Raw genomic sequence first — 12,470 nt, forward strand, 5'->3', positions numbered from 1 at the left:
GTATGTGGATATATTGAAGCAACATCTCAAGACATCAGTCAGGAAGTTAAAGCTTGGTCGCAAATGGGTCTTCCAAATGGACAATGATCCCAACCATACTTACAAAGTTGTGGCAAACTGGCTTAAGGACATAGAAGTCAAGGTATTGGAGTGGCCATCACAAAGCCCTGACCCCAATCCTCTAGAAAATTTGTGGGCAGAACTGAACATGCGTGTGTGAGCAAGGAGGCCTACAAACCTGTCTTAGTTACACCAGCTCTATCAGGAGGAATGGGCCAAAATTCACCCAGCTTATTTTGGGAAGCTTGTGGAAGGCTACCCTAAACGTTTTACCCAAGTTAAACCATTTAAAGGCAATGTTACCAAATACTAACTGAGTGTATGTAAACTTCTGACCCACTGGGAATATGATGAAAAAATAAAAGCTTAAATAAATCATTCTCTCCACTATTATTCTGACATTTCACATTCTTAAAATAAAGTGGTGATCCTAACTGACCTAAGACCGGGAATTTTTACTAGGATTAAATGTCAGAATTGTGAAAAACTGAGTTTAAATGTATTTGGCTAAGGTGTATGTAAACTTCTGACTTCAACTGTATATATTTTTTTACAATTAAAAACACCATGGAGATGACAGACTATTTGGTTTATTTTGTCTAAGAAGAAGCATTAAATAAATGCATATACATAATTGCTCTCTTCATAACTTCATAGACCATCCCTCTGTTCATTCTTCCATACAGTATGCACATTGTTTTTTTTTTATTATATTTTTTCACTATTGAGTTTCATCTCATCCCTCTGATGAAGAAGTCTCTGCAGTCTGGATTTCAAGACACCAGGGTGATTTTACTGTAGATCCAGACAGGACGTTAGGGCTTAGACAGTCTCATTGGCAGGGCTGAGTTGAGTCTGTGTGGGGTTCTCTAGGGCTCAGTAACTGGGTCTCAATAGGTCCATTAGGGCTCACACCCCTCACTCCTCCACCATTGAGTGTCAGGAAGCACACAGTCTCTCTGGGCGGTGAAGGGGAAAAGCTGCCGCTTTCTTCCTGCTTCCTGTTGGCCAGAGTCAGAGCCCTGAGATTCCCCTCGGCCTCCTCCAGGATAAGGGCCATCTCATTCTGCTGCTGGCCCCCCGTAGAGGAGGAGCAGGAGGTGGAGGTGTGGTGCAGCGTGATGAGGGAGCATCCTCCTCCTACTTCCATACTGGGCGTGGCGCTGCAGGGGGCTGAGCCTGTGGTGGCCGTTTGCAAACAGGAGACCTCATCCTGGTTGCCCTGGACCGAAGGGATGATGGGGATGGAGCAGGTCTGAAATGGAGGAGGTGATGAGAGGCTGGGATGTTTAGGGCACCTGAGGTTCCTGGTCGAAGTGGAGATATCATGGTCCTGGCCCTGGTCCAGAAGACTGCAGCGCACCTCCACCCTGCTCTCCCATGACCGCTCAATCAACATGGGGGGTTGCATATTTAGAAAGGCATCCTGTCGCGGGTCGCTCCCAGCCCTCACAATCTGGTACCTGAAGGAGGGAAGAGAGGCAATAGACAGACAGACAGACAGACAGACAGACAGACAGACAGACAGACAGACAGAGAGAGAGAAGGAAATTACAATTGCTGTCAATTCCCACATGTGTACTCATTTCACTTCAAGAAAAGGTCATTGCTTTGAGTTTCATTTTAACTCAAGCCTTTAAAGCAACTGCCCAAACAAAACAAGGATACTCAGGGAGACAAAATTCACCTTGCCATCTCAGAGGCATGAAGAGCACACAAAGAAAAAGATGAGCTTGACATTTCTCTTTCATGTCTTTATCTAGCCAAACTCTCACAAAGTATGAACTGGATTATTAGTTGGGAGAGGTAAGAGGGAGTTCAGACACTACATTATTCACTTGACACATGAAATGGGGATACTTTAATAAATGGAACAACCATGAATATTTAATTCAGCAAGAATGTGTTTGACACATCTGAGTATCTAGGATAATTCATTAAGTAATCAACGATCAATAATATCCCATTAATATCGACATTTGTTCATGACTTCACAAAACACTTTCAAAGTGATTGTGTTGTGGATATCTAATATTGTCACGTTCTGACCTCTATTTCCGTTGTTTTGTATTTATTTAGTATGGTCAGGGCGTGAGTTGGGTGGGCAGTCTATGTTTGTTTTTCTATGTTTTGGGGCATTTCTATGTTTTCGGCCTAGTATGGTTCTCAATCAGAGGCAGGTGTCATTAGTTGTCTCTGATTGAGAATCATACTTAGGTAGCCTGGGTTTCACTGTGTGTTTGTGGGTGATTGTTCCTGTCACTGTGTTTGTTGTCACAGGATAGGACTGTTTTGCGTTTTCACATTTCTTGTTTTTGTTAGTTTGTTCATGTGAAGTTATTTATTAAAACATGAATCAAAACAACCACGCTGCGCTTTGGTCCGCCTCTCGTACAGACGAACGTCGTTACAGAATCACCCACCACAACAGGACCAAGCGGCGTGGTAACGGGCAACAGCAACAGCAGAAGCAGGAGAAGCGACAGGTGCAGCAGGAGCAACAGCAACAGCGGCACAAGGAGGAATGGACTTGGGACGATGTGTTGGACGGCAAGGGTTGCTACACATGGGAGGAGATCCTGGCGGGAAAGGATCGCCTTCCATGGGAACAAGTGGAGGCAGCGAGGAGAGCAGAGGCAGCCGGAGAGAGGAGCCGGCGATATGAGGGAACACGGTTGGCAAGGAAGCCCGGGAGTCAGCCCCAAAAATTTCTTGGGGGGGGGCTAACAGGGAGTATGGCTACGACAGGTAGGAGACCTGAGCCAACTTCCTGTGGTTACCGGGGGGCTAGAGAGACCGGGCAGGCACCGTGTTATGCGGTGGAGCGCACGGTGTCCCCAGTGCGGGTGCACAGCCCGGTGCGGTACATTCCAGCTCCGCGTATCGGCCGGGCTAGAGTGGGCATCGAGCCAAGTGCCATGAAGCCGGCTCTACGCATCTGGTCTCCAGTGCGTCTCCTTGGGCCGGCTTACATGGCACCAGCCTTGCGCACGGTGTCCCCGGTTCGCCTGCATAGCCCAGTGCGGGCTATTCCACCTCGCCGCACTGGCAGGGCGACCGGGACCATTCAACCGGGTAAGGTTGGGCAGGCTCGGTGCTCAAGAGCTCCAGTGCGCCTGCACGGCCCGGTCTATCCGTCACCACCTCCACGCACCAGCCCTCCGGTGGCAGCCCCCCGTACCAGGCTGTCTCTCCGGCCCATCCTTACAGGGGCTTCCTCCTCTCCAGCGCTGCCGGAGCCTCCCGCCTGTCCGGCGCCGCTGCCGGAGCCTCCCGCCTGTCCGGCGCCTCTGCCGGAGCCTCCCGCCTGTCCGGCAGCGCTGCCGGAGTCTCCCGCCTGTTCGGCGCTACGAGAGCTACTCAGTCCAGCGTTGCCGGAGCTTCCCGTCTGTCCAGCGCCATCTGAGCTTCCCGTCTGCCCAGCGCCATCTGAGCCTCCCGTCTGCCCAGCGCCGCCAGTGCCGTCCGTCTGCCCAGCGCCGCCAGTGCCGCCCGTCTGCCCAGCGCCGCCAGTGCCGCCCGTCTGCCCAGCGCCGCCAGTGCCGCCCGTCTGCCAGGAGCCGCCAGTGCCGCCCGTCTGCCAGGAGCCGCCAGTGCCGCCCGTCTGCCAGGAGCCGCCAGTGCCGCCCGTCTGCCAGGGGCCGCCAGTGCCGCCAGTCAGCCAGGGGCCGCCAGTGCCGCCAGTCAGCCAGGGGCCGCCAGTGCCGCCAGTCAGCCAGGGGCCGCCAGTGCCGCCAGTCAGCCAGGGGCCGCCAGTGCCGCCAGTCAGCCAGGGGCCGCCAGTGCCGCCAGTCAGCCAGGGGCCGCCAGTGCCGCCAGTCAGCCAGGGGCCGCCAGTGCCGCCAGTCAGCCAGGGGCCGCCAGTGCCGCCAGTCAGCCAGGGGCCGCCAGTGCCGCCAGTCAGCCAGGGGCCGCCAGTAAGCCAGGGGCCGCCAGTGCCGCCAGTCAGCCAGGGGCCGCCAGTAAGCCAGGGGCCGCCAGTGCCGTCAGTCAGCCAGGGGCCGCCCGAGCAGCTGCCCCTCTGTCCAGAGCAGCTGTCGCCCCTCTGTCCCAAGCTGCTGCCGCCCCTCTGTCCCGAGCAGCTGCCGCCCCTCTGTCCCGAGCAGCTGCCGCCCCTCTGTCCCGAGCAGGTGCCGCCCCTCTGTCCCGAGCAGGTGCCGCCCCTCTGTCCCGAGCTGCGACCGCCCCTCTGTCCCGAGCAGCTGCCCCTCTGTCCCGAGCAGTTGTCCCTCTGTCCCGAGCAGCTGCTTCACCTCTGTCCCGAGCTGCCCCTCTGTCCCAAGCAGTCCCTCTGTCCAGTGGGGTCATTGAGAGGGGTGGCCATGGTGAGTAAGCCACGGAGGCGGACAATAAGGCGGACTAAGACAATGGTGAAGTGGGGTCCGCGTCCCGCGCCAGAGCCGCCACCGCGGACAGACGCCCACCCAGACCCTCCCCTATAGGTCAAGGTTTTGCGGCCGGAGTCCGCACCTTTGGGGGGGGGTACTGTCACGTTCTGACCTCTATTTCCGTTGTTTTGTATTTATTTAGTATGGTCAGGGCGTGAGTTGGGTGGGCAGTCTGTTTGTTTTTCTATGTTTTGGGGCATTTCTATGTTTTCGGCCTAGTATGGTTCTCAATCAGAGGCAGGTGTCATTAGTTGTCTCTGATTGAGAATCATACTTAGGTAGCCTGGGTTTCACTGTGTGTTTGTGGGTGATTGTTCCTGTCACTGTGTTTGTTGTCACAGGATAGGACTGTTTTGCGTTTTCACATTTCTTGTTTTTGTTAGTTTGTTCATGTGAAGTTATTTATTAAAACATGAATCAAAACAACCACGCTGCGCTTTGGTCCGCCTCTCGTACAGACGAACGTCGTTACAAATATAGATTTGTTTTGCTCTCTCTTCTTTTTCTCTTTGTGATGTGGCATAAGCTACCTCACAATAGAGCAACACATCCTCTCTGAAATATCAGTCTAAATCGAGGAACAGTCTATGGCTCCCAGCTCATTATCTTTGTATACACTCTTAGAATCTTTTTGGTTCTATATGGAACCTTTTTTTTCTATCACTTGCTTCACATCTGAAAACCTTAAGTTCTATATATAACTATTTTATGGGGTTCTTTGGTCAGAACCCTAGGGCTGCTTCTTCACTGAATGTAAAATGGTTCAATATAGAAGCCTGTGTGGTGCAATTGATAAATATAAATATTTCTATGAATATAATATATTAAACTATTAAATAATGGACAAAATAATGCCAGCATAGTTTTTAGATTGTATTGTCATTATATGCAAACATAGTTAGGAAATATGCACTGGTGGCCAGGGAGGAATCTTTGTTTGAATGCTGGAACTTTATGGAACCTATGTGTTGTTGCCTGGCTGGTTCCTGAGAAGAACAAAAAAGGAGCAAAAACATGAGTGAAATCTGCCAAAATCTGCCAAAATAAAGACAAAAATGCTATGCAGACATAATTATTATAAAAAAGATTTTATTTTTCACATGCGCCGAATACAGTGAAATGCTCACTTACAAGCCCTTAAGAAAGTTTGTCCCCTCATGCCTGGAGGGAAGCAAAAGTCATTCCCCTACCTATGTGACGATCGTCTGAAGAAGTAGACCAAGGTGCAGCGTGGTAAGTGTTCATGATCTTTAATACTCAGAACACCAAAAGGAATAACGAACGTCACGTTCTGCCGGCTTCACAGAGCTAACAAAAAACAAGATCCCACAACATAGGTGGGGAAACAGGCTACCTAAGTATGATTCCCAATCAGAGACAACGATAGACAGCTGCCTCTGATTGGGAACCACACCAAAGAAATACACACAGCTTCTACTGCGCTGGAAATGTCCGTTAGCTATTCCAAGCATAGCGGGCTCCATTGCAACTAACTAGCTGGCTAGAGATAGCTTGGTTTCCATTTTTCAACAATGTTTCTAATCATTAATGCTTACTGGTATTGGATCTCACGCGTTCACTAGAAAGGGATTCGAATTATGTGAACAAGTACAACATTACAAGTTTTTTCCCGAGATGTGAGATGATTCATTTGTTTTCTGTAATATAGCTTTGAATCATGATATTTTGTAATGTTGAGGAAAATAGGCAGGTTTTTCGACTCATATCCTGACTTTTGAAAGGATTGCGTGATGATTAGCTTAGCAACCGTGTGATGCAGCATGACAATGTGAATGCAATTGGTCGACATTGAACTAGGTGGAGTGTTATACTTTTCTCCATGTATTTGCCACTGGGATTCCTATCTCATCCTTTCCAAGTATCTCTGGCTAGATACTGTAGCAAGCTAGCTAACAATAACTAGTTTGGTTGATGTAATCATGCTAACATTAATAATTTAGACTCTGAATAAATGTATTTGGTAAAAATAAAAAAGGTTAAAACGATCTGCTGCTGCTACCCATGGCCAAGGGGCACTGACGTTTCTGAAAAGGTTAGTCCAATAATGTTCGTTGGCATATTATTTTATTTCCACTGCTGGTGATTATTCACAAATGTTTGGGGTGCACATTTCACTGTCTTAAAAGTAAAAAAAAAAAAAAAAACTACAAATTCTGCTACAGAGCTGTCTACACTGAAAATATGAACACATTTCTCCAACCATAACATATGGATGGCCAATGCATAAAGAGAGAATTGATGGATTCTAGCACCATCATAACTTTCACAAATACAGAGACAAGCAGCAATCACTGTGTCTGTCTTTTTCAACTAGCTAGTGCATAGTGAAACCTACAGTTATGAACTGGTAATTCAGGCTTAGTTGGAATACAGTGCAATAGAATGAGTGACATTAAATGAATTCTACTTCATGGAAAGGGGATATTCATTTCAATTCACTTTTTCAAAGTAGTTGATGTAATCATTCAATATTTCAATTTGACAGGAAATCCGTTCCTACAGTTCAGTGCCAGGGAACCAACATCTGGTGGGCCAGATGGAGACCAGGAGGGGGGGGGGAGCATCATAGGAGGATGGGCTCATTGTAATGGCTGGAATGGGATAATTGGAACAGCGGCAAACATGTGGTTTCCATATGTTTGATGTGTTTTATACTGTTCCATTTATTCCATTCTTGACATTACAATGAGCCTGTCCTCCTATAGCTCTTGTATAGTGATGAATGCATCCCTGCCTTAAATACATCTTACAGAATGAATAATTGCAAAAGAGCACTGTAATTAGAGGAACAAATAATAGATTTTATGAGATAAAATGAAAATACTTTTCTACATTGAAACCTGTCTTTTTTATTTTTCAAGGTCCACTGCTTAACGTTGTCTGTGTGTGTGTATGGAGTGAAATTAATATTTAAAGACATTGTCACCGTTCTTTGCATAACTCTCAACCCTGCTATAGTAGTTCACTAAACTACAGAGTATGTTGTCCATTGAAGGTGTTGTCTCTGGCTCTTTTGATATCAGATTCAGAATGAATAATAACAGGGTTGAATGAAAAGGGAAGTTATCTATAATAATCATATTTGACCATTGCCTACAAATAGGACCCAGAGTTTTACCTGACCAGGTCATTAGATCCGGAAAAACTCCAGGCCCTAAACAGTATATGTACAAATTTTGCCACACCCCTTTTGAACCTTTTTATTTGTTTTAGCTTTTTTTGCATTGACATTTATATCCATATTAATCATGGTGCTGCATGATTTTGTTTGGTCAGAAAAATGGCTAGCTGTTTCGTCTGACACCAGTAGGGTGAGATCAAATTCGTATTTAGCAACACTGTTGCAGGGGTCGGAATGGCAAACAATAGGGTTCATACAAACCTCTGCTGTTGTGAACTAAATGCTAGCTAGAAGAACAAGGAAATAATGAGTTCAATAAAAGCATACACTGTTAGATAAAAAAAAGGAGTTCTACATAGAACCTTTTTGGTCAATTAAAATGTTAAATTCTATTGATCCACCAGGCATCAATTGCCGTTCCGGCATGAAGACGCAAGAGGACTGTGCTTGCAAATATCGTACCAATAAGATTGTTATTTTTCAATTTATTAAGGTAAGCAAAATTGATTATTTAATTCAAACATATTAAGCCATAATCACACGATGGGGAAAAAAAGGTGCTATCTAGTACCGAAAAAGGGGTATTCGCCTGTCAACATAGGGGAACCCTTTGAAGAACCCTTTTTGGTTCCAGGTAAAAACCCTTTTGCTTCCATGTAGAACCTTTTACACAGAGGGTTCTACATGGAACCCAAAAGAGTTATACCTGGAACCAAAAAGGGTTATCCTATGGGGACAGCCAAAGAACCCTTTTGGAACCATTTTTTCCTGCAAGTGTAGGCTAGATATGTTTGTTACAGAATAAACTAACGTTAGACAGGAAAAAGGTTAGGCTACTTTAATTAACCACTTTACAAGCTAGCTTTCTAGGTAGCTAACGCTTACAAATAAATGTGCATTTTTCTGATTGAATATGGCAAATAAAGCTATAGACTACAGCCTGACAAAATTATCTAATTGTCACTTTATTTCTGTATTTCATTGAGTCAGATGAGGGGACTATGTTTCATGAAGCAATTAGAATACTTTTGTTGCTGACCTCTGTGGAATGCACGTGATGTTAAGTGGGCTGACTGAAACAGTATGTAGCTATCAAAATGATTTATAACACATTATTTGTAATAAGTATTGGTGATTCAATAGCCAATTTATTCATTACGTTACTTTTAAAACTATCTATATTTAGCTCAGTTTGGCATTAACCCAACTGGGGATCTCTGACAACTGCTTGTAAGTTGTTCTTGTTAATCATAACATCTCCCTCAACCTGTCCCTCAACGTGATCAAGACAATGGAGATGATTGTGGACTACAGGAAAAGGAGGACAGAGCATGCCCTCATTCTCAACAATTTGGCTATAGTGGAGCAGGTTGAAAGCTTCACGTTCCTTGGTGCCAACATCACCAACAAACTATCATGTTCCAAACACACCAAGACAGCCATGAAGAGGGCACTACAAAGCCTATTCCCCAACAGGAGACTGAAAAGATTTGGCATGGGTCCTCAGATCCTCAAAAAGTTATAGAGCTGCACCATCGAGAGCATCATGAGTGGTCACATTACTGCCTGGTTTTGCAACTGCTCGGCATCCGACCGCAAGGCACTACAGAGGGTAGTGCGTACAGCCCAGTACATCACTGGGGCCAAGCTTCCTGCCATCCAGGACCTCTATACCAGGCGGTGTCAAAGGCCCTAAACATAGTCAAAGACTCCAGCCACCCTAGTCATAGACTGTTCTCTCTGCACGGCAAGCGGTACCAGAGCACTAAGTCTAGGTCCAAACGACTTCTTAACAGCTTCTACCCCCAAGCCATAAGACTCCTGAAAACCTAATCAAATGGCTACAGAGAGTATTTACATCGCTCCCCTTTTACACTGCTGCTACTACTCTCTGTTTATATCTATGCATAGTCCCTACATGTACATATTACCTCAATTACCTCGACTAATCGGTTCCGCCACACAATGACTCTGTACCAGTACCCTCTGTATATAGCCTCGTTGTTGTTATTTAACTGCTGCTCTTTAATTGTTTTTTACTTATCTTTTACTTAACACTTATTTTTCTTAAATCTGCATTGTTGTTTGAACACTGTTGCCCATGCTTCCGTGAAAGTTTCCCATGCTTCCCATGTTCAATGAACCATAAACAATTAATGAACATGCACCTATGGAACGGTCGTTAAGACACTAACAGCTTACAGACAGTAGGCAATTAAGGTCACAGTTAAAAAAAACTTAGGACACTAAAGAGGCCTTTCTACTGACTCTGAAAAAACAGCCACATTGGACTGAGACTGTTGTCATTGCAGGCAATCTCAATGCTGTGCGTTACAGGGAAGACATTCCCCATTCTCCCCAGAAATGTCTGGGAACTTGCAGGTGCCTTGGTGGAAGAGAGGGGTAACATCTCACAGCAAGAACTGGCAAATCTGGTGCAGTCAAAGAGAAGGAGATGCACTACAGTACTGAATGCAGCTGGTGGCCACATCAGATACTGACTGTTACTTTTGATTTTGACCCCCCCGTCCCACTTTGTTCAGGGACACATTATTCCATTTCTGTTAGTCACATGTCTGTGGAACTTGTTCAGTTTAGGTCTCAGTTGTTGAATCTTGTTACATATTTACACGTTAAGTTTGCTGAAAATAAACGCAGTTGACAGTGAGAGGACATTTCCTTTTTTGCTGAGTTTATTTGGAACTCACATGTGAAAAGGTTAACAAAGAGCTGCAGTTTATTTCAGAAGGGATGGCAAGGATTTAGTTAGTCATACATTTTTCAAAAACTAAAGGCATTGTATTTGGGACAAATCATTCACTAAACCTTACATCTCAACTAAATACTGTAAGGAATAATGTGGAAATTGAGCAAGTTGAGGAGACTAAACTGATTGGAGTAACCCTGGATTGAAAAACTGTCATGGTCAAAACATATTGATGGTCAAAACATATTGATACAACACTATCTAAGATGGGGAGAAGTCTTTCCATAATAAAGCGCTACTCTTCCTTCTTAACAACACTATCAACAAGACAGGTCCTACAGGCCCTAGTTTTGTCACACCTGGACAACTTTTCAGTTGTGTGGTCAGTTGCCACAAAGAGGAACTTAGGAAAATTGCAATATTCTCAGAACAGCGCAGCACCGCTAGCCCTTAGATGTACACAGAGAGCTAACATTCATAATATGCATGTAAATCTCTCCTGGCCAAAAATGGAGGAGAGATTGACTTCATCACTACTTGTATTTGTGAGAAGTATTGACATGTTGAATTCACTGAGCTGTCTGTTTGAACTACAGTACTGGCACACAGCTCAGACACCCATGCATACCCCACAAGACATGCCACCAGAGGTCTCTTCACAGTCCTCAAATCCAGAACAGACTATGGGAGGCGCACAGTACTACATAGAGCCATGACTACATGGAACTCTATTCCACATCAAGTAACTAATGCTAGCAGTAAAATTAGATTTACAAAACAGATTGAAATACACCTTATGGAACAGAGGGGACTGGGAAGCAACACAAACAGACACAGACACATGCTTACAAACACGTGTCACAAACACGTGACAGCATACGCACTATATACACACGTATACATGTGAGTACAAATACCCATACTAATATACTGTATACTACATACTTAATGAGTATATACTACATACTATATAGTATTATGTCATTTCAGTATACTGTAAACTAACGTTATCGTTTCAGTTGAGCATACTAGCGCTTCGCCTGTCTACCGGAAGTTGATGCTGATGCTATGCAACCTCTTGCTAGCTTGTTAGCATAACAAATTACTGGTTAGACATTTTATGATTTCAGGTGTGTTTGTAAATTCAATCTGGAGTGCCAAAGCGCGCTCTGGGTGTTAATAAATCCGCTCTCTGAGCATTCAGAGTGCTCACTAGATGCTCTGGTCGAGGACTAGGGTTGATCCGATCGTTCAATGGCAGTCAAGCATCCAAGCTAACTGGCTAATGTTGGCGAGCAACATCCAGACACAAATGACAGAACACACCACTCTGACCATTTTTCTCGCCCTTGCAGAGCTGGTTAGGCTGTTTTTATGTTATCCAGAGTGTTGGTGACTGTAACTGTGCTGCTGGCAAAAATGTATTTACGTTTTTTTTGGCCAACGTTTACTGACACCGGCCACCGGCCACATTCAACGGGTGTTGAGCGTTAGTAAATTCCTCAATTATTCTGCGCTCTGGCACACTCAGACGAGAGTGCTCTGAAATCAGAGTAGATAGTCAGAATTAACTATGTCCATTGAAACATACGACTTTACCACTTTTCTAAGAATTATGTGAATAATCAAGTCAATAAACGTTGGGTAGGTAGTTAGATAGCAGATAGGTAATATCTGCCTGGCAAGTTTGATGTATTAGTATCCAACTAACATTAGGTAACTAGCTAACATACCGGTACATACTGATGTAATGCTATTTGGTTCGTAAGGATAGCGTAGCTAACAAATTTACAGCCAACGTAACGTAACTTATTTGAAAAGTCATGACTTTATTAAATAGCTCAGCATTTTTTAAACATTTTTCATAATTAGTTAAAGCAATGAATTTGTGTCAGCTCTCGTCAGACTTCGGCTGCATATTTTCCTCCATTTTCTTCAAATCTGAAAACGTTGTGAAGCCACCCCCATTTTCTGAAGAATTGCATTATGGCCCCTAAAAGCACGGAAATAGTGTACACTGCTTGTATACTACGTGTTTTGGCCAATTTAGTACGACATCCGGGAACTTTTGGCATATCTATACTATGACCAATAAGCATACTATATACACAAATCACGTCACAAATAGTATGGTTAGTGTGGTTATTATGAGTATTCGAACACAGCTATGGAT

The 12,470-nt window shown here is 45.0% G+C and overlaps 1 protein-coding gene across 1 annotated transcript in view; it reads right to left on the minus strand.

Moving 5' to 3' along the window:
• Positions 1-892: 892 nt before the first annotated feature.
• The window catches only part of LOC139381571 (pro-neuregulin-3, membrane-bound isoform-like), a 513,481-nt gene continuing 501,903 nt past the window's right edge, over positions 893-12,470 (minus strand). The window contains exon 9 of the mRNA XM_071125214.1: positions 893-1,523. Within this exon, the coding sequence (XP_070981315.1) occupies positions 893-1,523 (631 nt within the window). The remainder of the gene's footprint in view (positions 1,524-12,470) is intronic.

This window comes from Oncorhynchus clarkii, chromosome 23 (genome assembly GCF_045791955.1).
Source record: "Oncorhynchus clarkii lewisi isolate Uvic-CL-2024 chromosome 23, UVic_Ocla_1.0, whole genome shotgun sequence".
NCBI lineage: Eukaryota > Metazoa > Chordata > Actinopteri > Salmoniformes > Salmonidae > Oncorhynchus > Oncorhynchus clarkii.